The sequence below is a fragment of the Nothobranchius furzeri genome, chromosome 10 (assembly GCF_043380555.1).
Source record: "Nothobranchius furzeri strain GRZ-AD chromosome 10, NfurGRZ-RIMD1, whole genome shotgun sequence".
NCBI classification, from domain to species: domain Eukaryota; kingdom Metazoa; phylum Chordata; class Actinopteri; order Cyprinodontiformes; family Nothobranchiidae; genus Nothobranchius; species Nothobranchius furzeri.
In genome coordinates, this window is record NC_091750.1 from 25719352 (window position 1) to 25745235 (window position 25884).

The window sequence follows — 25884 nt, forward strand, 5'->3', positions numbered from 1 at the left end:
CCTTTGTCCCACACGCCATCAGACTGTATAACTCCTCTCTGGAGGGGAGAGGGAGGAGAACCAGGAGGACAACGGAGGGGGGGACACCGAAGCTGTAGTGACTCTTCACTTCACTGTGCAATACCTCAATGCAAGTACCTTTGTTAAACAGTTAAATTGGTTTAATGGTCAACGGTGCTAAGGACGTTGATATCCGGAAGGTGCAATTCAATTGTATTTTTATATTTATTTCTATTTTTATTATTATATAATATTTTCTGACGTTCTGTAACCTCTGTCGGTGTTGCGCTGCTTTTTTTGGAAACTGAATTTCCCGAAGGAATTCACCCGAGGGATTAATAAAGTTTTTTATTATTATTATTATTATTATTATTATTATTAAAAAGCTGACAGGATCGCTGCTGCTTTCCTCTGGCCACCAGGGGGTGACAAAACACCAATAATCATCTGTTTACTTTAATCAGCAGATTCTGCCTTTACTGGCGATTCTCACACACGTTTGAGTCTCTATTATAATAATAACAGTAATACGTTTTATAACGCGCTCTCAGACGCTCTCCTGAGAGCTGTATTTACTTAGCCTGTATAGCATGAAACAAAAGCATCGTTTGGAATATTTAACTCAACAAATGCTTTGATGTTCTGAAAGTTTATTTGAACATGTGGTGAGAATCCCCTCCTGTCTCCCAGGAGACCGCGTTTGATCCTCTAACCGGAAGGCCTATTAAAACATGGCTTTGGTGATCAGTCTGGTGTTCATCTGGCCTGAACTAGGGCTGGATCAGACGAGAACGTAGAAACAGTCGAACGGTTGTGTAAGCACATGTGTGTCAGGTTACCTGGAGGTGTGAGTGACTGGTTGTTTGTCTCTGTGATGGACTGAAGACATGTCCAGGTGTCCCCACCTCTGCCCGATGAGTAAAATGAGCCTGCAGCTGTTTCCAGATGTTATTCTTCATGCAGCATTAAGTGATGACGGTGAGCTTTCGTTCTGGGTCTGAAGCCTTCCTCCCTTACAAGTAATAACTTCCTCTTAGACAAGCGAGAGGTTTTAGTGGTGTGTGTGTGTGTGTGTGTGTTTTCTCAGCGGTCTGTCAGACATGAAGACCGTTCTGCTGCTCTCGCTGCTCTCAGGTACTCCTCCTACGTTTACACGTTGTTCCTTTGTGTTTATTGGAGTTTACTAAAGCTCAGATTCTCTTTGTTTGTGTTTCATGATTTTTAAAAGTTTGAGTTAAACACAGGAAAATGGCTCCATGAGCAGATTTAGCCGCCGACCCTAGTTCTACTACAGCTGTGATATTTCTGTTTACTGAAGGTTTTAGAGCCTTCAGCTTGTTCCAAGGAATGCACCGATACCGGTATCGGTCCGATACTATGTGCGTTTCTTTGTTTAGCGGTCACAATTTATAGCGTGACAACTGCAATTTAATTATGACCAATAAGATGTGATGATTCTGTGTAAATATGAAATATCAACCTGACTGATCTTTGAATGTTTAATCAGAAGATTATAGTTACTTTTACTTGTTCAGGGACCATAAACACACTTCGTATTAATTCAGACAGAGTCAGGTATGTAGTTAAAAAGGAATTTTATTCTTTTCTAAACTAATGATTATACGTGACAAGATATGAATAATGAGATGTGATGGAGTGGATATGCGGTAATGGAGTGTGATATGTAGGTGGTGTGATGTAAGCTAGATGTTTATCAGAATCTTTGTATCTGAAAGAAATTATGAATTCTGGGTGTAAAAGAATTTGTTGTCTGCTATAAACTAGAGAGTTGATTATTAATAAAACAGCATCAGATGCCATCTGTTGTGTCTACAAACCGTGGCGGAGACCCCCAGCAGATCCGGACGGTCAGAAGTCGGGTGGGCCTCACGGCACCGGGATTTCGTAGATTAAACTCCGATATGACCCGTCCAGTCTTGAGATGTCTCCAGGTCACAACAGTAGCTGGAATGCTTGTCTGCGTCCAAAGTGGACGTGCATCTTAAGGAGCCGTCTGGCTGTGTCAGCAAACAGGTTGACTGTATGTCAAAAGAGATGTTTCAAAAGAGGATTCTTTCCCGATTTGGCCGAGTTGAGATTATTTAGTCTGTTTACATGTTTTAAATCTGTTAGGTTGTTGCTGACAGCAGCTACATTTAAGTTTGACCATCAGGTGTAGGTCCTCCATCATCCTGGACGTGATCATCCTGAGCTGTACTAGGAAATACAGCTGGACACCTCTGGTTATCTTCAAGATGTTTTCTTCTCGTCCTAGAAGCTTCTTCTCTTCGGTTGTGAGTAGAAGGCTGAGATATGGTCAGAAATAGCTGCGGTTTCTCTTTTTTTGGTGATGTTATTTTTCATAGAATTAAAATTCAAGTTCAGGTTATTTGACCGTATCAATGTGCTGCTAAAACTTTTATATGATCGGCTTTAAAAATCGACATCGGCCTCAAAAAACCCATATCGATCGGCCTCTAGTTCCCATGAGTAGCGTGGCATCACGAGTAAAGGGTCAAAGGGCAAATTTTCCAGCCAAATAAACTGCATGAATCCAATCTACATAAAATGGAAGAAGAAGAGCAGAAAGCCGGACTCGGGCTGGGCATCACGGTCCAACCCAGATGGCTTTTGGTTTGGTGGCTTCCCTGAAACTGGTGCTGCTGTCTTGTGTGAGAGTCTTCTCAGAGCGATGCTGCTAGCTCTACAAAAGCGTAACGTGTTGACTTTAAGGCTCCTCTCATGAAAACAACCATTTCTAATGGAATCGTGTTGGTACTCGGCATCGGCGAGTACTGAAAATGAAACGTACTCAGTCTGAAACCGTTGGGTACGTGTTCCCAGTTTCTTGATTGAAGATGACAGTTTCAGGTCCGACACATTAAAGTGTTGCTGGGCAGAAAACAGATAAACATCTGTTAGCTAGATTCTTTGTTAGCGGATCTCGGGGGTTTGGGTTGCTCTCTTTTACGTCACATGCTGTTTGTCTGGCTGTCGTAACCATGGAAACAAAATAAACTTTGTTTTTATCTTATTAGATCAAATCTGTTGTTCTGCCTCTGCAGCGACTGGATGCAGCTGCGCGACCGTCGTTGGTCAGACGGGTCAGAAGGTGACTCTGACCTGTAACTACGACACACAACAACATGGAGCTCTGCATGTCTGCTGGGGTCGAGGAGACGTGCCTCTCCGCGGCTGCGACAATCTGCTCGTCTCTACAGACGGACATAAAGTTACTGAACGAGTCTCCAGCAGCTTTCAGCTTCTGGGACGACTGGACCAGGGAGACGTGTCTCTGACCATCCAGAACCTGACAACGAAAGATGCTGGAAGATACGGGTGCAGGGTGGAGATACCGGGGTGGGCCAATGATGAAAAACGTCAGTTTGACTTGGCTGTTGAAAGAGGTGAGAAAGGATTCTGGTTGTTATGAAGTTCTGTGCTTTCATTGCTATTGAAGCAAAAGTCCTGGTCCAACACCAGGACGGGCCCACTTCTGTTTCCTGTCTAGCGCTGCAGCTGGCACACACATCACACCAGCTGTGACATCATCAACGTCTCAGTTATGGTTTCAGGATCGGGTGGCTTTATTCCCTGATGATGATGTCATGTGTTCTCCAGCTCCAGACCCGTCTCCAGATCCGACCACGTCCCCAACATCCGAACCAGAGCCCATAACAGCTGATCAGACAGCAGGTACTCACACTCGTTCACAGCGTTAGCATGAAGGAACCTCACGGGAAGCTCCAGCAGACAAACTCTACATTATTTTCTCATGAAATAATGTCTAAAGCTCAGAGAAGGTCCTGGATCATTTTTCCGTTAGCTACGATCCGATGGAAGTGGCCAAGTTCCAGATCTCATATAAGTGAGTGTTTGTGTGAGTGAGTCAGCTGATGGACGTCAGCTCCACTTCTGACATCATCCTGCTGAAGCAGATGTTCTGAATACGTTCACTTTCACTTCCTTGTTCTGCAGGTCCCATGACCTCCATGCACTACCTGACCCATTCCTCACACAGGAACCAGACCGTGGAGGTGAGAGGACCCAGATCCCGTGAGGCCGGTTCCTGCAGTCCGTTTGATGTCTGACAAACTTCTCTGGTGTCACAATGAGACGTGTGTGTGTGTGTGTGTGTGTGTGCGTGTGTGTGTAGCATTCACTCAGCAGGACGACGGTGGTTCTGGAGTGTGTTCTGTTCCTGTTGGTGGTTCTGCTCGCTGCAGCAGGACCCTTCATCATCAGTAAGTGGCTCAGGTTTGGGTTTTCAGACGTTTGTACAACCGATGTAGGGGAAGTTAAACTGGGGTTCGTAAAAGAGAACCTGCTTTCTGGAACATGATTAACCAGAGATTAAAGGTCAGGACCTGGGTCAGAACTGACTCAGCATGGCGGAGCGGCGGTGTTACATGTTCTGATGTTTCTGTCTGCAGCCAGACGCCGGACGCCGCTCAGAACGTGAGTGTTTCCGTTCTCATTCCTCTGATTATTCCGCCACAGAAGGAGGAAGAATCCAAATGACATCCTTTCGGCTGGTAAATGATGACTCAGCATCAAACTTAATGTATTCGTTACCATGGTGACAGTGTAATTAGTGCATCTGCAGTCTGAGCGAACCTCCAGTCCTTTGGGTTCTTCCACCTTTAACATCTGTAGCCGAGTCATTCTTACTAGAAATAGTTGCTTAGAAGGGAGGTGAGAAAAACCACCGAGTCTACCAGGACCCGACGTTCTGCTGACTCAGCCTTTTAGAAAGGTCATGGTAGAAATGTTCTGCTGACACCAGAAAGAACAGACGGCCACCCAGGAAGTCACGGGCTTACCACCGCATCACAACACGCTGCAGCAGCTCTGCGCCCTTTGATGGTTTCTGACTGACTCACATCCTGCTGGTGACCCACCTGCTGGTCCAGTAGACACACACACAGCTCCACAGATCATCTCAGCTGCTTCAGACCAGTCACAGTGCTCCGGTTTTCTCTTAATAAGGTAGAATGAATGTTTCTGTGGTTCTGGTTCTGACTCAGGCCTCAGCAGCAGGTCCAGGTGAGTTCCACCGTCTCTAACCGGCAGCTGCACCATCGAAGCTCGGTTGTGGAGAACGTCTATGAGGTGCTGACCCAGGTGACTACGAGTCCTGCCCCTGAGCCTTGAAGCTCTGCCCACTCCACACCACCTGCAGCTTTAAGGAGGTGCTGACGGAACCGTGATGCTGTGGAAGATCTCAGAACTAACCTCAGCCTCACCCAGAGAATCGACCAATCAGAGCACTCCTGACCATCAGAAACATCAACTCCACAAACCTCACTTCCTCTGCAGCTGCTGGCTCTCGTCTCCCTCTGCTGGAGGAACCTGTGACCTGCAGCAGGTCTCTGAAGGTCCAGAGTGAGCAGCACCCAGGTTCTGGTCGGTCGTTGTTGGTCTGCTCCAGACTCGAAACGCAGACAAAGACGGATTGTTTTGTTCTTTGCCGTATTTTATAGGTTGGACAGGATTGAAGTGGATGTTATGGAAAGTGTTTTGGAAAAATAAAACTAAATTTAGGAAGATTTTTTACTGGTTGTTTATTTCCCAGAACAGGACGTTAACAAACTCTTTTATCCAATCATAACGCATGTTGATTCTGAATGAAGAAGCTAAAATAAGCATCTGTTAGCTAGATTCGGCTTTAAAAATCTACATCAGCCTCAAAAAGCCCATCACGGTCGGCCTCTAGTTCCCATGAGTAGCGTGGCATCACGAGTAAAGGGTCAAAGGGCAAATGTTCCAGCCAAATAAACTGCATGAATCCAATCTACATAAAATGGAAGAAGAAGAGCAGAAAGCCGGACTCGGGTCAATGGTGGCGCAGTTGTTAGCTCTGTTGCCCCGCAGCACGAAGGTTGCAGGTTCGAAACTCGACTGCGGCCTTTCTGCGTGGAGTTGCGTGTTCTCCCCATGCATGCGTGGGTTTCCTCCGGGTACTCCGGTGTCCCCCACAGATCACAACGTGCCCTATAGGTTATAAGTTGTAAGTTGCTAAATAAATAAACATATACATAAAACTGGAACTGCTTCTTCACGATGGGATGGCGTGATGGTTTCTGATCATGAAGGTGTGTTTGTGAGGAATGTGATGACATCAGAATAAGATGAGTCATCCAGGTGAACGGGTTAGTCCGGTTCCTTCCTCCAATCGGAGCTCAGATCAGCCTTCTACAGGTGAGCTCAGCCTCTCGTCTGAATGAACAGTTCAGAGCTGCTGACCTGAGGTCCGGTGGAGGATGAACTGGACGGTGTCGACCCAACCTGAGCCGATGGGCTCCTGCTCAGGTGAAACCGAGTGGGCGTACGGGATCTGTGACTGCTGCCACGACATGAAACAATGTAAGTCTCCCAGGTTCCTTCCCTGAGGTTGTAGATCAGAACGTTACCAGAAGCTTCCAGTCTGGAAACCCTCAGAGTTCTGAGTTCCACTCAGATGTTTCCAGATTTGACTCCAAAAGCCTCAAAATGATATTTTTGTGATGTTTTTATATTTCCCAGCTGACCTTAGTGATGCTGGGTTTAGTCATGAATCTGCTTGTTAGTAAAAGTTAACAGGTAACTAACCTGGTTAGTTTAAAATCTGGACATCTACACTGAACAAAAATATAAACGCAACAATTTTGTTTTTGCATTTTTCATGATCTGAACTCAAACATCTGAAAATGTGTCTACATGTTTGTTAGTGAGCACTTCTCCTTTACTAAGATAATCCATCCCACCTCACAGGTGTGGTATATCAAGGGGCTGATGACAGCATGAATAATGTACAGGTGTGTCTTAGACTGCCCACAATAAAAGGACACCCTGAATGTGCACAGTTTAGCTTTATGGGGGTGGTGGGGCAGAAAACCAGTCAGTATCTGGTGTGGCCACCATTTGCCTCAACACATCTCTGTGGCATAGAGATGATCAGGTTGACTGTGGCCTGTGGAACATTGGTCCACTCCTCTTCAGGAGTTGTGTGGAGATGCTGAACATTGGCAGGAACTGGAACGCGCTGTCGTATACGCCAATCCAGAGCATCCCAAACATGCTCCATGGGTGACATGTCTGGTGAGGATGCTGGCCATGCAAAAACTGGGATGTTTTCAGCTTCCAGGAATCATGTCCAGATCCTTGTAACATGGGGCCGTGCATTATCATGCTGCAACATGAGGTGATGGTCGTGGATGAACAGCACAACAATGGGCCTCAGGATCTCGTCACGGTACCTCTGTGCATTTAAAAGGCCATCAATAAAATACACCTGCATTTGTTGTCCATAACATAGTCCTGCCCATACCAGTACCCACCGCCACCATGGGCCACTCGTTCCAAAACGTTGACATCAGCACACCGCTCACCCACACGACTCCAGTCGGTCATCTACCCTAAACAGTGAAAACCGGGACTCGTCTGTGAACAGAACACCTCTCCAACATGTCAAATGCCATCGAATGTGAGGGTTTGCCCACTCAAGTCAGTTACGACGATGGACTGCAGTCAGGTCCAGACTCCGATGAGGACGACGAGCATGCAGGTCAGCTTCCCTGAGACGGTTTCTGACAGTTTTAGCAGAAATTCTCTGGTTATGCAAACCGATTGTTGCTGCAGCTGTCTGTGTGGCTGGTCTCAGGCGATCCTGGAGGTGAACATGCTGGATGTGAAGGTCCTGGGCTGGTGTGGTCACACATGGTCTGCGGTTGTGAGGCCGGTTGGATGTATTGACAAATTCTCTGAAACGCCTTTCTGACGACATTGCTGCAGTCAGCACGCCAACTGCACACTCCCTCAAAGGTTGTGACATCTGTGGCATTGTGCTGTTTGATCAAACTGCACATGTCAGGGTGTGCTTTTATTGTGGGCAGTCTAAGGCAGTGTTTCCCACCCCTGGTCCTCAGGGATCACTGTCCTACAAGTTTCCATGTCTCTGCTTCACACCTGATTTACATCAACTCCTCAGGAGGACATCAAGTGTTGCAGATACCAGTTATTCACTTATTCATTTAAGTCAGGTGTGCGGCAGCAGAGACACACTGGTGTTTGAAAGGGCAACATGGAAAACATGCAGGACAGTGGTCCCTGAGGACCATGGTTGGGAAACACTGGTCTAAGGCACACCTGTACATTATTCATGCTGTCATCAGGCCATTGATGTGCCACACCTGTGAGGTGGGATGGATTATCTTGGTAAAGGAAAAGTGCTCACTAAAACACATGTAGATACATTTCAGAACAACGTGAGAGTCATCGCTGTTTTGTGTTTGTAGACAAAGTTTCAGATATTGGAGTTCAGCTCATGAAAAATGCAAAAAAAGTGTTGCGTTTATATTTTGGTTCAGTGTAGATGAGAATTTCCGGGACACACTTTGGACTCCCGTGATATTCTTCATGTGTCTCCAGGCTGCTTTGCGTGCTGGTGCTGTCCCTGTTTCGCCTGTAAGACCACTAAGGAGTTTGGTCAGTGTCTCTGTCTCCCTCTGTTGGACGTATTTGGTTGTATCCATCCTATCACCATGTCCATCAGGGTGTCCATGCGTCATCGATACAGGATCAAAGTAAGGACACTAATCTGGATCTAAGGCAGTCACCATGGTAACATACCTCTTCCTGGAGAACTCAGGACCTTTTGGAGGACAGTCTGTGTGTCCAGGTCTCAGGTCAGAGTTTGGGTTTGGGTTTACAACTAATTATCTCATCTCCTAATTTAAACTCAAACAGTTTTTATGTTTATTCTTGTAGTCAAAACTTTAATCCCAATCTCAGATTGCTAACTCCACACATGCACGAGGAGATCATGCTAACTCCACACATGCACGAGGAGAACATGCTAACTCCACACATGCACGAGGAGAACATGCTAACTCCACACATGAATGAGGAGAACAAGCTAACTCCACACATGCACGAGAACATGCTAACTCCACACATGCATGAGGGGAACATGCTAACTCCACACATGCACGAGGAGAACATGCTAACTCCACACATGAATGAGGAGAACAAGCTAACTCCACACATGCACGAGGAGAACATGCTAACTCCACACATGCACGAGGAGAACATGCTAACTCCACACATGCACGAGGAGAACATGCTAACTCCACACATGCATGAGGGGAACATGCTAACTCCACACATGCACGAGGAGAACATGCTAACTCCACACATGCATATGGAGAACGTGCTAAATCTACACATGCACGAGGAGAACACACCAACTCCACACATGCATGTGGAGAATGTGCTAACTCCACACATGCATGTGGAGAACGTGCTGACTCCACACATGCATGTGGAGAACGTGCTGACTCCACACATGCATGTGGAGAACGTGCTGACTCCACACATGCATGTGGAGAACGTGCTAACTCCACATGCATTGTTCATTGAGCTCCACTGGCTACCGCTAGCAGCATGCATCAAATTCAAATTGCTAACACTAGCATACAAAGTCCGAGACGGTACGGCTCCCATCTACCTGAATCCTCTTGCAAAGGCTTACAACTCGGCCCGGCCGCTCCGGTCATCACAGGATCGTCGGCTAGCAGTGCCTACACCACGCTCAGGACAATCCAGACTTTTCTCATGCATCGTTCCACAAATGTGGAATGACCTACCAAGCACTACCAGAACAGGAGCTTCCTTTTCAATTTTCAAGAAACTCCTGAAGACCCTGCTCTTCCGAGAGCATCTTCTTAACTAGCACCTTGCCTGCACCCGTCCCCCCCTCTCTGCTGTCCACTCCTTGTTCCCTCCTCTCCATGACTGATGTCAATGTTGTTGTTGTTATTGTTGTTGTTAGCCTCAAGGGCAAAATGCCGATTATCACTTGTAAGTCGCTTTGGACAAAAGCATCTGCTAAATACATAAACATAAACATGTGGAGAACGTGCTAACTCCACACATGCACGAGGAGAACACACCAACTCCACACATGCATGTGGACAATGTGCTAACTCCACATGCATGTGGACAATGTGCTAACTCCACACATGTACGAGGAGAACACAACAACTCCACACATGCATGAGAAGAACGTGCTAACTCCACACATGCATGTGGACAATGTGCTAACTCCACACATGTACGAGGAGAACACAACAACTCCACACATGCATGAGAAGAACGTGCTAACTCCACACATGCATGTGGACAATGTGCTAACTCCACACATGTACGAGGAGAACACAACAACTCCACACATGCATGAGAAGAACGTGCTAACTCCACACATGCATGTGGACAATGTGCTAACTCCACACATGTACGAGGAGAACACAACAACTCCACACATGCATGAGAAGAACGTGCTAACTCCACACATGCATGTGGAGAACACTCTAACTCCACACATGCATGAGGAGAACACGCTAACTCCACACATGCATGAGGAGAACACTCTAACTCCACACATGCACAAGGGGAATGTGCTAACTCCACACATGCATGTGGAGAAAATGCTAATTCCACACATGCACAAGGAGAACACAATAAATCCACACATGCACAAGGAGAACGTGCTAACTCCACACATGCACAAGGAGAACACGCTAATTCCACACATGCATGTGGAGAACATGCTAACTCCACACATGCACGAGGAGAACACAATAAATCCACACATGCACAAGGAGAACGTGCTAACTCCACATATGCATGTGGAGAACACGCTAACTCCACACATGCACAGGGAGAACGTGCTAACTCCACACATGCACGAGGAGAACACGCTAACTCCACACATGCACAAGGAGAACGTGCTAACTCCACACATGCACAAGGAGAACGTGCTAACTCCACACATGCATGAAGGGAACATGCTAACCCCACACATGCATGAGGAGAGCATGCTAACTCCACACATGCATGTGGAGAACGTGCTAACTCCACACATGCACGAGGAGAACACACCAACTCCACACATGCATGTGGAGAGCGTGCTAACGCCACACATGCATGTGGAGAACGCGCTAACTCCACACATGCACGAGGAGAACGTGCTAACTCCACACATGCATGAGAAGAACATGCTAACTCCACACATGCATGTGGAGAACGCGCTAACTCCACACATGCACGAGGATAACGTGCTAACTCCACACATGCACGAGGATAACGTGCTAACTCCACACATGCACGAGGATAACGTGCTAACTCCACACATGCACGAGGATAACGTGCTAACTCCACACATGGACGAGGATAATGTGCTAACTCCACACATGCACGAGGATAACGTGCTAACTCCACACATGCATGAAGGGAACATGCTAACCCCACACATGCATGAGGAGAGCATGCTAACTCCACACATGCATGTGGAGAGTGTGCTAACGCCACACATGCATGTGGAGAACGTGCTAACTCCACACATGCACAAGGAGAACACACCAACTCCACATATGCATGAGAAGAACGTGCTAACTCCACACATGCATGTGGAGAGCGTGCTAACGCCACACATGCATGTGGAGAACGCGCTAACTCCACACATGCACGAGAACACAACAACTCCACACATGCATGAGAAGAACGTGCTAACTCCACACATGCATGAGAAGAACATGCTAACTCCACACATGCATGTGGAGAACGCGCTAACTCCACACATGCACGAGGATAACATGCTAACTCCACACATGCATGTGGAGAACATTCTAACTCCACACATGCATGAGGAGAACACACTAACTCCACACATGTACAAGGGGAACGTGCTAACTCCATACATGCATGTGGAGAACACGCTAACTCCACACAAGCATGAGGAGAACACGCTAACTCCACACATGCACAAGGGGAACGTGCTAACTCCACACATGCATGTGGAGAACATGCTAACTCCACACATGCACAAGGAGAATGTGCTAACTCCACACATGCATGTGGAGAATACGCTAACTCCACACGCACAAGGGGAACATGCTAACTCCACACATGTACGAGGAGAACACCCTAATTCCACACAGGCACGAGGAGAAGGTGCTAACTCCACACAAGCATGTGGAGAACACGCTAACTCCACACATGCATGTGGAGAACACGCTAACTCCACACGCACAAGGGGAACATGCTAACTCCACACATGCACAAGGAGAACACGCTAACTCCACACGCACAAGGGGAACGTGCTAACTCCACACATGCACAAGGGGAACGTGCTAACTCCACACATGCACAAGGAGAACGCGCTAACTCCACACATGCACAAGGAGAACACGCTAACTCCACACATGCACAAGGAGAACACGCTAACTCCACACATGCACAAGGAGAACACGCTAACTCCACACATGCACAAGGAGAGCACGCTAAGTCCACACGCACAAGGGGAACGTGCTAACTCCACACATGCATGAGGAGCACATGCTAAGTATTGGGTTTAATGAAACAACCTTCTGAGTCCTGGTTCTGATCCAAAGTAACAACCATGTTGGATCCGAACTATTTTCATTAACTCGTAGTTCTCAGCACCAGAAGGATGAGAAAAAAGAATCAGATCTTAATTCACTGCAGCAGGAAAACCCATCAGGATGAAACTGGAGCTGCTTTTATTCTTTGGTCCTGATTTCTGATTATTCTGTAGAAATCAGATCTGATTCCACAGAGCCTCTAATTATCAGTGGAGGTATTTATGGATGAGAGTGGTGCTGACCCAACCCAAACAGCATTCTAACTGAAGGAATCCTGCTTTCGACATCAGGATCTGATCCTGTGAACAAAGTCTTGGTTTGTTCTATTTGTTTAGTTTTAAATGAAATGACGATTAAATCACAAGTTTTTATATGAAAGTCTAAATTCAACCAGAACCTCTTGTGGACTTTTAGGTTCTATAGAACCAGAATGAAGGACGTGTGAACAGGTCTCACAGTAAACCCCTCTGGGTGAGTTCTGTTGTTGTTTTTTTGTTTACTTTCAGGGTGACCTGTGTTTGGATTGCCTGAGCTCCACCTTCTGTCTCCCGTGTGTATGGTGTCAGATGGCCTCAGAGATGAAGGAGAGGCAGCTGCCAACGGTGCTGAGCGACATCTTCAGCAGCTGAGGATGATGTCATCAGCATGATATCACTGCTCCAGAAGTGACTCGGCTCTTTGTGCTATAGGTTTTTATTTTGATGTTTTTACTCTTTTGTTTTGTCTGATTTGTTTTTTTTTAGTGTTTTCTTCAGTTTCAGACAGAAACTTTGTGATTTAACGTGAACACAGCCTGAAGTGTGACCTCAGAGATAGGATCAAAGGTCATTAATGACATCAGATTTGACATCTTTTGTGTTTTATTACTGATTTTAGTGACTGTGAGTCAAATCGGAGGTCCGAGATAAAACTGGTTTGTTTTTTCATTCAGATCTTAGTTTTTTTTATAGAATTGCTGCTTTTGTTTATTTTATATTTTATCAGGCTGTAGACGTGTAGTCAATAATTTGGGACTTTAGTGCATCTTAGTTCAAATTAAAATGTTCTACCTAAAACTGTCAGTGTTGCGCCCCCTTCAGGTAAGAACTCTGCACTGCATTTGAATTTCTATCATTTAACCCTCTCAGGCTCAAAATAAGTTTTGATAAAAGGACGAACACTAAGTCCTTCAGGGGAACTTCTGAGTTAAAAAAATGCTCATGAAAGATATAAGTATGTGGAGTAACCGGGAAGGTAGGTTTTAACGTTGCTAATCTGCAACACCTGCCTCCAGAGGGTTAAAGCCACTCAGTGGCCTAGTGGTGGGGTGTCTGCCCTGGGACTTGGAGATGGGAGTTTGATTTCCGATCGGGTCGTACCAAAGGCTTTAAAAATGGGACCCAGCACCTCCCTGCTTCACACTCAGCTTTGAGGGGTTGGATCGGGGGGGTTAAACCACCAAACCGTTCTCGAGCACAGCCACCGCTACAGCTCACTGCTCCTCTCCATGGGGACGGGTCACGTGTGGAGATGAATTTCACCAGTGTGTGATGATGACTTTGGGACTTTAACTTTAAATCTGCCATCGCTGTTGTCTAAGAGGTCCAGTGTTTCCCAAACTTGGTCCTCAGGGACCACTGTCCTGCATGTTCTCCATGTTGTCCTTTCACACACCAGTGTGTCTCTGCTGCCACACACCTGACTTAAAGGCCCAATGTGTGATATTTCATCTTATAAGTTATCAAATTTCTTGTATCACATTCTCAAATTTGTTTTTTTTAATGATAATTCAAACAAGCATTTATTCTAAGCATTATTATTAGCTTTATATTTTAATATTTTAGACAAAAGAAGCAGACCGGTGCTCCATATGGCATGCGCCATCTTAAAATACAGTGACCTTTTAGGGACATACAACATATTAAGCTTCGCATTTGATGTTTGCGTTTTTAAATGATGTAACCTCAAAGAAACAGCAGGGGGCAGAAGTGCGCCTTGTAAGCTTGCAGTCTGACAAAGTAACTAAGAAGAAGAAGAAACTAGCCACACCGTACTTCTAGCGATGGAGGATCACACATATTCTACAAGCAAACTTGAGAAACGGGATAGTTTGAAAGCGCTTGAAAGCGCCGATCTTCTAGACTTTATTGCAGCTCTGCCTCTTCCTCTTGTGCGTGGGACGTTGCGGCTGGTTTGAGCAAATTCGGCTCCTTCATCTTGGGATGCTTGCCCTGCTTCTGTCGCATGTCTAACACCTCTGCCTCTCTGTGCGCTGGCACACGTCTGTCCTCGCCCTCTTCCTCTCCCTCGTCCTCTGTCTGTCTCCACTGATGAACCATCGGATGATGTCTGACTCTGTTTACGGAGAGAAAACAATTACAGACTACACTACCTTGTATATTTCCAAAATGGCAAATAGAAATATAACATTTCTCAAATAAAATGAACAAAATATTGTCATTTTTTGTAGTCTGAAGTCATCACTAACTAGCTGCCGTTTGCTATTAGCAAACATAACTGACATAAAAAAGTTTTTCTTATTCAAAACCTATTTAGATTAAATTAATAAAATAAGTTAGATGAAAACAACTAACCTGTTCGCTGACTTGAAAGCTGGAATTAGATGATGACATGCTGCCGTTTACAGCAACACGATTTTGTATTGTATTTGTTATATTTGTTAATAAAGTTTTAAATAATGATTAAAAAAACCTTTTTGATCCTCGGGGGCTCCAATAGCTGCAATACCGACTCTAAACTGCGTGGTGCTAAAGAGTCGGATCTTTTTACTATGATTTCTGTGAATTTCACACAAGGGGCCTTTAAATGAAGCAGTGATTAACGGGCATCTGCAGCACTTGATGTCCTTCTGAAGAGCCGATGTAAATCAGGTGTGCTGAAGCAGAGACATGGACAACATCCAGGACAGTTGTCCCTGAGGACCAGGGTTGGGACACACTGAGGTACACTATGACATAAGCTGGTACTATATGATGTCACAATGCTGTTGTGAGCCTGTGTGTTTGTGTGTTTGTTAGTGGCTCCACCCTCTCACTCTGCCAGGCAACAGCATTTGTTGCACTTTTCAAACAGGAAGTGGGAGTGGAGTAAGCCTCTGGTAGGGGGTGACTTGCTCTTTAATGAGTTAACTAGCAACATTTTACAGATAATAATTATTGCTGTGTGGAATTTGTTGCATCTTTAAAATGCTTCGTAACATTTTTCTCACACACATTCCACTAAATCAGAAGTGAGATCAAAGAAAAGGTTTTTATGTGAGGGCGCACGGTGGTTGGGATGGGTAGCGTTCTGTCCACGTCCGTCACGGGCTGGGTGGGGGTTGAGCGGGTGCGCTTTGCCGACCTCCGGGGAGGCTTGGTACTGGAAGACAAGATGAACGGCTCTCTACAGAGACTCGGCTCTCATTGTTCACTTTGAAAACCAAAAGATTTGATTTGCTCGTGAATGTCACATCACTGCAGATAAATGAGTATGGAAGAAGAGGACAGAGCATCGTTCTTCTCCCAGACGGAGCAATAATCATACATTTGTGTCTCTGAGGACTACAAAGATGTCAGAACTAAAACAGACCACCAGCTGTTTTACATCCAGTGGTCTCCTTTAAAATGCAGCTGAACGCTCACCTGTTCAGGTGCTGCTACCTCTTCTTACTCGTTTTCTTTCTTCCCTCTCATTTTTATGTTAAATTTTCCATTTTCACAATTTATTATGTGTTTTTAATCATGTTTTAGTTTTGTTCTTGTGAAGCACCTCTTGACTCTTATCTTCAGAGGTGTTGCCCTTGTTCAGGCTGGCTTTTGTGTGACCTTCTTCACCACTCTCTTTATTCTGCTCTCCCCACCTATTCCACCTTCCTCAGGATCTTTCCCTATCTATTCACTCTCTCTCTCTTTCTTTACATTTTTTTAATCACAATTGTCTATTTTTTGCTCATTTTAAACATATTTTAACCATTTTCTAAATTATTTTTTTATGTTTTACACTTTTTTTTGTGAAGCGCCTCGTGATTTTCATCCTGAGAGGCGCTATAGAAATGATACTTTCTTCTTCTACACACACACACACACACACACACACACGCACACGCACACACACGCGCGCGCGCGTCTACAGGCCCTCTGTAGACTTTGCCGACATTTCCGCTCCTGGCCGCCGGGGGCGCTGTGGTCCAATGGTCCTGTTAGTCCGGGACAAGAGTTAAAACACGTGCGTGCTGGGTGAAAGCAGAAAGCAACAATCGGTTATTGATTATCAGAGATGACGAAGACGAAGAAGGAAAACGCGGATCCAAATGATTCGGTCGCATCGGCCGGTGGTTCCGAGAGGACCTACCAGGAGCTGGTCTCCCACCTGAACCCGATCTCTCAGCCGCTGGCCTCCAGGAAGCTCAGCAAGAAGCTCTACAAGTGCGTGAAAAAGGGTAAAAGACCACCGAGACCCGTTAGACCGGTGCTTGTGTCCCGCTTCTTTACCCGGTGTTTTGATTTCAGCTGCTAAGGTGAAGAACATCCGGAGGGGCGTGAAAGAAGTTCAGAAGTTCATCAAGAAAGGAGAGAAAGGGTGAGTTAGCTTCACGGTGCCCGGGTCCGTCCAGAACCTCAGTCCCCATTACTGTAGTGGTCCGGTCCGTCACTGTTTTCTGTCCCTCAGAAGAAGTTCCGCACTAATTTTTTTTTTATGTATTTAAATGTGAACATTATTCAGTTTTAGCGCATTGAACCATTCAGGACACCGTAGTCATCCGCGCGTTAGAACCTCACCTGTGCTCACCTGAACCCGGTCTGGTCTCTGCAGCATCGTGGTCCTGGCGGGCGACACGCTGCCCATCGACGTGTACTGTCACCTGCCCATCATGTGTGAGGACAGGAGCCTGCCGTACGCCTACGTGCCCTCTAAAACGGTGAGTGAGTGGAGCTGGGGTCAAAGGTCAGCAGGTGTTGTCAGGATTTCAGATTTCTCACACGTCAGTTTTAACCCTTGACTTCAAGTAAAACACACATTCTATGAGGTAAAGGGCTGGTGTCGTGGTTTTTAGATTCTGATTGTGTTAAACGTTATTATTACTATTATTATTACTACTATTACTAGTACTATTATTATATATGATATATGTGTATATATGATCCAACGGTTTTGATCTAAATCAGGGCCGTGTGCATATCTGGTCCATCTACACCGGGGGGAGGGGGTTCCACGTAGTGAGCTCAGAACGTCAGCGCTATAATGAATCCATGCTTCCGTACCACCAACGATGCTCGAGTGGAATCATCTCTATTTAAAGCAAGGCCCACAGGCAGACCCTGTTAATCGATACTAGATAAATGAGAATGGAAGAAGGTACAGAGCCTCGTCCTTCATCTGGATAGAGGAAGATTTACGAGGACTACAAAGACATCAGAACTAAAACATGCCACCAGCTGTTTGATCAAAGCTGGATAGCTGGAGTGTTTACAGGTTTCCATGGCAATGCCGAAAGTCCGCCTCAGCTCTGTTGCTGAGTTTTCATCATTTATATGTTGTTATCATGTTCTGCTCCAGGGTCTGGGTGTTTACAGTCTCGAGGACGTAGTTTTTGCTGAGCAGTAGTGGTGGTCACGTGACCTTAAAGTTGCCCGTTTGTCACAAGTATGTTTATGTTTATTTATTTGGCAGACGCTTTTATCCAAAGCGACTTACAATTTATAACCTATAGGGCGTGTTGTGATCTGTGGGGGAAACCGGAGTACCCGGAGGAAACCCGCGCATGCATGGGGCCAGAGTACAGCTTTTAACGCAGGGCTACTCGGTTAGATTTTTTGTTGGGCCAAATTATCATGAGGCTTTTGCCAGCGGGCCGTACATTTCCCCGTATCTCATATTTACCTATTAAAACAAAGTGCCGCTGCATTTTCAACAGTTTTATTGAAACAAGTCAAATGACATTAGGATTAACTGCTGGTTTTTAGTGAAAATAATAGAAACTGCAAAACATAGCCAACTCTGGTTTTAACAGAACTCCGAGTCACAAACTCAGTTACAGTACTTGTTTTCGCTTAAAATAAAGCCAAGAAAACATAACCAGCTGTAGTTTGACTGAAATCACGGTCACATAAAGAACACAGTAACGATAATTACAATGTCTTTTATGCAAATAAGAACAAACAAAACTTTCAATTAAATCACAAAATTAAACTACTGGCTTTTAAAGCATATAAATGAAAGAAAAGTCTGAGTCAACAACTCATAGTGACAGCACTTGCTCTGTGCTTAGTAAAGCGTAGAAAACAACCGGTTTAGTAGGGCTGGGGGTAAACGATTATTTTTAAAACGATTATTCTGATGATTATTTTATCGAATAGTCGACTATTCTAATGACTATTTAGAAAATTAATCTAATGATTATTTTTCTATTGCACAATTAACAAAAACCAGAAAATCTCAAATAAATTCCTCAAAAAAATTGATAAATTCTTACTGTAAGAGAATAAACACTACAGGCCTTCCATGCTTTTATTGTGTTGGTTGGTTATGTTCTGGTGACGTGTAGAACTTGGGAGTGCAGGCTGCTGCCTGAGAGGTGGTAGAAGATGGAGTGTCTCCATGCTGCTTTGTTTTGGTCACTTATGTGCGTGAGGCGAGTGGTCTTACGGGTTAAACCAAACTCAGGTGATATTTTACACTAAACCGAAAACCCACAACACTCTAAATGTAATAAAAGGGAGATCTGCACCACAAAAAAAGATGAACTCTAAACCAAAACGTAACAGCTTATCCCAACGCAAGAAGCTGTTAGCGAAGATGCTAACAGTAGCTTTACCAACGTTAAGTTCAAGTTACCAAGTTTAAATAAACCAAAAACACCCAGCAGCAAACAGACCAGCATGGAGGAGAGACCGTTACCACCAAAACAGCTCTCCTCATGTCTGAAAGAAGCTCCTTAATGAAGGGAGAAACGCTCCCGGTGATGTTCTACATCTGCGATAGACACGAAGCAGCGCGTCTGACCCCGGAAGTTGTTGTCCGTTGCCGGGAGACGAAGGGGCAAAACAGGAAAGGAATCTAGTAGTGGACGGACGTTGTTCCGGGTCTTCGGTATTTGGCGGAGATGTTAGTGAAGGCGGAGAAGAGGGCGAACTAGAGGAAAAACAGACAGATTCCTCCTCTATTTACAAACTCCTGGGGATGCAACAAGTGGGCGCGGTGCGTCGACTACCGGATCTGACGTCGACAAATTTTTAGAATCGAGCCGTCGACGTCGTCGAGGCTTCGCTACAGCCCTACGGTTTAGTTTGACTGAAATCCCAGTAGCAGTACCTAACATATTTTTTGTGGAAATATCACAGTCATAAACTAAAACGGTAAGAGCAATTGTGCAAATAAGAACAATCTACATTTTGAATAAAATAACAAAATTAAACTGCTGGCTTTTAAAGCACATCAAAGGAAACAATAGTGTGTTTGGTCCTCATACTGCCGGAGACTGATCGATCTCTAATGAGAAAAATGACACTTGACTGGGCAAGATGAGAAAAGTTAGGCTCGTGTGGGGTGACGGCGATCCGCAAACAATGATGCAGATGCTCCTTTGTCAAGGACATTCGATTCTCTGTTTTTATGGCGTTCATGTGAGAGAAGGCTGATTCGCGTGTTGACCCAAACATTGTTAAGACACATATGGCCAGTTTTTCCATGTTTGGGAACATCTCTGGGACAAAGCTTGGCGCAGCCTTTTTCCTGAAGGACATCTTTGAATTCCCCTGATGCCTGTATTTCATAGGGCTGTAGCGAAGCCTCGACGACGTCGACGGCTCGATTCTAAAAATTTGTCGACGTCAGATCCGGTAGTCGACGCACCGCGCCCACTTGTTGCATCCCCAGGAGTTTGTAAATAGAGGAGGAATCTGCCTGTTTTTCCTCTAGTTCGCCCTCTTCTCCGCCTTCACTAACATCTCCGCCAAATACCGAAGACCCGGAACAATGTCCGTCCACTACTAGGTTCCTTTCCTGTTTTGCCCGCCCTCGTCTCCCGGCAACGGACAACAACTTCCGGGGTCAGACGCGCTGCTTCGTGTCTATCGCAGATGTAGAACATCACCGGGAGTGCTTCTCCCTTCATTAAGGAGCTTCTTTCAGACATGAGGAGAGCTGTTTTGGTGGTAGCAGTCTCTCCTCCGTGCTGGTCTGTTTGCTGCTGGGTGTTTTTGGTTTATTTAAACTTGGTAACTTGAACTTAACGTTGGTAAAGCTACTGTTAGCATCTTCGCTAACAGCTTCTTGCGTTGGGATAAGCTGTTACGTTTTGGTTTAGAGTTAATCTTTTTTGAGGTGTAGATCTCCCTTTTATTACATTTAGAGTGTTGTGTAGGGTTTTCGGTTTAGTGTAAAATATCACCTGAGTTTGGTTTAACCGCCCAGTTTAGAGTTTGGATCCCTACTTATTTGTACTTTGTTTTAATTCCCCACAGGCAGAATTAGTTTTATTATTCCCAACCTGTGGATGGAAAGATTTATGGTTTTTTTGCAGTTGTAAATAAACCTGATCATCATTTTAACTTTTAAATCCCGTTATTGTCCCTTCCTTTTTGCACACGAGCTAAACTCCCCAGGAAGAGTCGTAAGACCACTCGCCTCCCGCACAAAAGTGACCAAAACAAAGCAGCATGGAGACACTCCATCTTCTACCACCTCTCAGGCAGCAGCCTGCACTCCCAAGATCTACACGTCACCAGAACATAACCAACCAACACAATAAAAGCAGTGTTATACAAAATGGAAGGCCTGTAGTGTTTATTCTCTTACAGTAAGAATTTATCAATTTTTTTGAGGAATTTATTTGAGATTTTCTGGTTTTTGTTAATTGTGCAATAGAAAAATAATCATTAGATTAATTGTCTAAATAGTCATTAGAATAGTCGACTATTCGATAAAATAATCGCCAGAATAATCGTTTTAAAAATAATCGTTTACCCCCAGCCCTAGTATTTCAGTCATTTCAAGTCGCAGGGGACCTTCATCAGTGCCATGTAACTCCAGGAACGCCGCTGTTTTGGGGGAAGTATTGGGCGTGCTGGTGAATGGGTTCCTCGCGACATGCAGCAACTCTTTGGGAATGTCAAAGTCAGAATCTCTGAGCAAAGTTGTGTTTCAAACGGTCCAGAAAGTCTGACACGACCTTTGTGACTTTACCACATTGTGATGACTTCATGAAGCCACTGAGGGTTGGAAAATGCAGCAGTCTGCTACTGAGATCGGATGAAAACATGTCTAGTTTATTTTGAAAAGCAGTCAGTCTTTCAACCACATCAGCAACTGTTTCATCTCTCCCTTGAAGTCCCAGGTTAAGTACACTCAAATGATGAAAAATATCACATAAAAACACATCTCAGACACAAATTTATCATCCAGCATGTTGGTCAGAAATGTTTCAGCCTTCCTCTGCTTGCATTCACGAAGAAAAGTAATGATTTCTTTCCTCAGTTCAGACTCTCATGAGTGCATTTCCCTGGCTTCACCACCTCACACTGATATGCAAAAGTAGGTCAGCATGCTCAGCTGACATTAACAAGAAGTTTGCGAAACAGTCCGTGTTGGAGACCAGATGTTGATCTGATAAAGTTACTTGTAGCCATGACAGAATCCGTTATGTTTTTCAACTCGCCACTTAATTGTGCGCAAAGGACAATCCTTTGATCTTCCCCGCCATCGAAGGCGCGCCATCTGTAACAAGCAGCTTGATACACTCCAAGTCCTGTCCGTTCTCTCGAAAAACATCCACAATCTTCTGGAAGACTTTCTCCGGTTGTATGCCCTTCAAGTGGTATTAATCCCAATATGTCCTCTTTGAAACGGTGACCATCATAAAAACGCACAAGCATACAAAGTTGAGCAACATCCGAGCTGCCCGTTGATTCATCCACAGCGAGGGATATGAAGTCAGCCTTCCTCATATCCCTAAAGCATCCACTCTTCTCGCAGTGGTTGTATCGGACAGTGGAACTGATCTAATCGAAGTTATAACTTGCTCTTTCACGTTTTCATCCGTCTCCACTTCCTCAACAGCAGCTTGTGTGCATTCTTGCACTGTTTCAGCATCTGTAAATGCTCTTTTATTTTTAGTCAATATCCATGCGATTTGCAGAGGTGCTGTTGTGGCTTTCTGCTGCAACGTGCAGGTTCGGGTGAAATGCACACAACTTCGCTGATAGCTTTGGCTCGGTGTCTTTACTTTTATCTGTCGAGCCTCTGAGCCTGGTGGATATTCATTGTCAAAGTTAGCGTGACTCGTCTTGAAGTGCCTCCGCACGTTGTATTCTTTCTTTACCGAGCAAATGACGAGGCAGACGAGGCACATGGGTTTCCCTTCAGCATTTTGATCAGTCCACTCGTCGTTAAATCTTCTATTTTCGGTGTCAATTTTACGTCTCTTCTCTTTTGAATGTGACGTGTTTTTTCCAAGAAACTGCTGCTATAAGTCGTCATATACTTTCCATCAGGAGCTGCGCGACTTGTTTTTAAACCTGCCGTTCACGGGCACTGACGAGCTTAACAGCGTCACCGGCCTGTTGGACGGGTCCCTAAAGCTTGGTTTATGCTTGACGCATTCACTTTCCACGCGGTGATGCGGCTCGCGGCTGGAACGCGCTTCACAACTCGCAGCGTTTATGGTTTGTGCGGCTCGTCTCTGCGGTGAGCCAATATTCTCCCAAACTGTAGGGGGCAGCATGGAGCTCTACAGCATGCATCCAACACTACACCATAGTAGAAGTAGAAATCACTGTTTACAACATGGTATTTCAGCATTTTTAACAGCGTCCTCGTCTTTTCCGACGGTGCGAGCTATTTCTCTCCAAGAATTATTAACAACATGTTGATCACGGTGATCTCTGAGAGCTGAATCATACAAATGTCTGTATTTACGAACCTCTGCCGTGCCGGTCCGCCATGTTTTTCCGCGTCCGACCGTCCGCGTGGTTAGAAATTTTCCGAGGTGCGCGTTGCGGAAATCTTGGGCCGTGCGGAGACGCGGTGGAGGGGCGTGGTTGTTAAAATGATGCAAAATGACGCTACTTTTCCGCGCGGAGCCGTGCGGACCTCGCGGACGCGTCAAGCATAAACCAACCTTAACGCTCCAAAACGTGCCGTAAAATGTCACAAAATGTTGTAAACTGCCGCGATTGAGGTTTAGCCGTCGGCTGCTAATAACCGCGACACTGCTACTTGAAAAACCATTTATCAAGAATTATGAAGACAATGGGCCGGTCCCAAATGCTTGATGGGCCGGTTCTGGCCCTTGGGCCGCCTATTGAACGTGTAAAGTACGTGTGTTATGGTCGCAGCTGTAAGCTAGTTCAGGCTATTTAACATAAAGAGGACAGCGTGTTAATATATGATGTGGGTCCATCCCAGACTAAAGCTGATATATAATTATAATAATTAGGGGGGCCGCAGTAGCTCAGAAGGTTGCAGGTTCGATTCCGGCTCCAGCCAGAGAGTGCTGCTGTTGTGTCCTTGGGCAAGACACTTAACCCACCTTGCCTGCTGGTCGTGGTGGGAGGGGCCGGTGGCGCCTGTGCTCAGCAGGCCCCGCCCCTGGGCAGCTGTGGCTACGTCGTAGCTCATCACCACTAGCGTGTGAATGGGTGAATGACTGTGTTGTAAAATGCCTTGGGGAGGGGGGGGGGGTTGTAAACCCCTAAGAAGGCGTTTTACAAACACAGACCAGTTACCATTTGATTTTGGGATCACAGATTAAACCGGTTGTGGTGAAGATCGGCCGATTCTGATCTGGATTTGAGCTCATCTGATTTTGATTGGTTAGAATACAGGAAGTGTTTAAATCTGCGATTGTTGTTTCTGAACCTTATTTTGAAACTCCTCCAGGATCTGGGCTCGTCCGCTGGCTCGAAGCGGCCAACCTGCGTGATTCTGATCAAGCGTCACGAGGACTACCAGGATGCCTACGACGAGTGTTTGGAGGAAGTTTCTTCCCTGCCCAAACCGCTCTGAGCTGCAGCCAATCAGAGAGCAGCTCTGAACGCCTCTGTCACCTCAGAGCCAGCAGGACGCTTGGGACTGTTTATTGATCTGATAGATTTGAGTTTGATCGTTTGTTTCTGCCTGTTTTCCTGTTTAAATTCTGACTTTTTTAATTCTATTAAACCTTTGAACATAATCCGACTGAAGTTTGTTTGAAGTTGTAATAAAAGTAAGTTTATCTGAAAGTGCTTGTTTAGTCTTTAGGTTTCCAACTTAAACGTCAGTTTCAACCAACTGTAGTTTTTAAAATTTACCTCAAAACAGGAAGTGGTTCCAGATCTGGTTTGACCTTTTCTGACCGAAGCTTTATTGTTTTGTTATTACTCTAATTTACAGGCTTGTCTGGTGAGCCACACTGGTTCTGTTGAGGCTGGTCTGAGACCAGCTGGGTTAACTCATGAGCTGCAGTTTGATGGTGTAACCACCAGGTGGCAGCAGATTGGCTTTCTGATGATAAACAGATTTCTGAGGAGGACGCATTAGTGTAGAGCAGCTCTGGGCCTGCAGGGCCGGTAAGCAGAACGTTTTTAACTGCTTCAACACATTTGGTTGTATTTGGTTATATCAAATGACCTTAATATTACTGCACCTATAATTACAGATATGGCTGTATCTCACCATTACTGTTTATTTTTTTAATGCTTTAGCTGTTCCTCCCCAGCTGCATAACCCTCAGGAAGTCAAAAATTATTTCGACAATAACAGAATGGAAAACCTGCGTCTACAAGGTCAAACAGATGATCTAGTGATGGATTTTAATTTAAAATACGAAAACGTAATGGATCAAGTTGCACCTTTTCAAACTAGATGAATAAAAAAGATGAAACCCCCCTGGAGAAAAGGGCTCGAAATCAGAGTCTTACGGAGGAAATCTAAACTTCTAATTCATTATGATAATTGTAGAGACCAACTTTATGAGTACAATAAAGAAATAAAAAGCAGAATTCGCTTCTTTTCTAAAATTATAAATGAAAATATTAACAATAGTAAAGTGCTTTTTACGACAGTCAGTAAGATTATCAGTCCTTCTGGTATTCCTACTGAGATGTCATCTTTAGCAAAATGCAAGGAATTTGCATCATACTTTAATAACCTTTTGAACATTAGGCAGAATATTTCCAGATCCAATAATGACCTCATACAACAGCACTCCAGTACCACACTCTGTACTATGGCTCACTTTAAGCTTTTACATGATAAAGCACTGGATAACTTGATTAAACAACTAAAATCGCCCACTTGCAGCCTGGATCCTATTCCAACAATCTTTTTTTAAAAATATTTTCCACTGTGTCGGGTGGTTTAACTCTAAAAAACAGGTGGTTACTTGTGTACCTCAAGGCTCGATCCTTGGTCCGCTATTATTTAATCTGTATATGCTTCCTGTTGTGCACATTGTTCAAAGGCACAGTGTTAATTATCATAATTATGCAGATGACTTTCAATT

General features: G+C 45.0%; 3 protein-coding genes and 1 long non-coding RNA gene across 4 annotated transcripts; 3 read left to right on the forward strand and 1 right to left on the reverse strand.

Annotated features, from left to right (window-relative positions):
• The first annotated feature begins 1028 nt into the window (after positions 1-1028).
• On the forward strand, positions 1029-6005 carry LOC107387155 (hepatitis A virus cellular receptor 1 homolog). Its single transcript, XM_070555429.1, has 8 exons — positions 1029-1134; positions 3066-3407; positions 3622-3696; positions 3794-3868; positions 3979-4037; positions 4157-4244; positions 4434-4458; positions 5028-6005. Exons 1-8 carry the CDS (start codon positions 1101-1103, stop codon positions 5152-5154), a joined length of 825 nt encoding a protein of 274 aa, XP_070411530.1. The 5' UTR covers positions 1029-1100; the 3' UTR covers positions 5155-6005.
• A 133-nt stretch (positions 6006-6138) lies between these two features.
• On the forward strand, positions 6139-13051 carry LOC107387154 (cornifelin). Its single transcript, XM_015961950.3, has 3 exons — positions 6139-6366; positions 8410-8564; positions 12929-13051. The coding sequence occupies exons 1-3, from the start codon at positions 6264-6266 to the stop codon at positions 13049-13051; spliced, it is 381 nt and encodes a 126-aa protein (XP_015817436.1). The 5' UTR covers positions 6139-6263.
• Positions 13052-14138: 1087 nt separating this feature from the next.
• LOC139072155 (uncharacterized) lies at positions 14139-17311 on the reverse strand. Its single transcript, XR_011521752.1, has 2 exons — positions 17183-17311; positions 14139-14756 (listed from the first exon to the last, which is right to left on the reverse strand). It is a non-coding gene; the product is annotated as an uncharacterized lncRNA (long non-coding RNA).
• Positions 16567-24573, forward strand: nhp2 (NHP2 ribonucleoprotein homolog (yeast)). Its single transcript, XM_015961949.3, has 4 exons — positions 16567-16842; positions 16913-16982; positions 17217-17322; positions 24282-24573. Exons 1-4 carry the CDS (start codon positions 16680-16682, stop codon positions 24405-24407), a joined length of 465 nt encoding a protein of 154 aa, XP_015817435.3. The 5' UTR covers positions 16567-16679; the 3' UTR covers positions 24408-24573.
• Positions 24574-25884: the final 1311 nt, after the last annotated feature.

What these genes read in the sequence shown, in the direction of transcription:
- LOC107387155 (XM_070555429.1), top strand. Translation starts at nt 1,101, where the DNA reads ATGAAGACCGTTCTGCTGCTCTCGCTGCTCTCAG. An exon ending in GCTGCTCTCGCTGCTCTCAG is followed by an intron (nt 1,135 to 3,065) that starts GTACTCCTCCTA and finishes CTGCCTCTGCAG; the next exon opens with CGACTGGATGCAGCTGCGCG. An exon ending in AACAGCTGATCAGACAGCAG is followed by an intron (nt 3,697 to 3,793) that starts GTACTCACACTC and finishes TAATGTCTAAAG; the next exon opens with CTCAGAGAAGGTCCTGGATC.
- LOC107387154 (XM_015961950.3), top strand. Translation starts at nt 6,264, where the DNA reads ATGAACTGGACGGTGTCGACCCAACCTGAGCCGATGGGCTCCTGCTCA. An exon ending in CTGCCACGACATGAAACAAT is followed by an intron (nt 6,367 to 8,409) that starts GTAAGTCTCCCA and finishes ATGTGTCTCCAG; the next exon opens with GCTGCTTTGCGTGCTGGTGC. An exon ending in GTCATCGATACAGGATCAAA is followed by an intron (nt 8,565 to 12,928) that starts GTAAGGACACTA and finishes GTTTACTTTCAG; the next exon opens with GGTGACCTGTGTTTGGATTG.
- nhp2 (XM_015961949.3), top strand. Translation starts at nt 16,680, where the DNA reads ATGACGAAGACGAAGAAGGAAAACGCGGATCCAAATGATTCGGTCGCA. An exon ending in ATCAAGAAAGGAGAGAAAGG is followed by an intron (nt 16,983 to 17,216) that starts GTGAGTTAGCTT and finishes TGGTCTCTGCAG; the next exon opens with CATCGTGGTCCTGGCGGGCG. An exon ending in CCTACGTGCCCTCTAAAACG is followed by an intron (nt 17,323 to 24,281) that starts GTGAGTGAGTGG and finishes AAACTCCTCCAG; the next exon opens with GATCTGGGCTCGTCCGCTGG.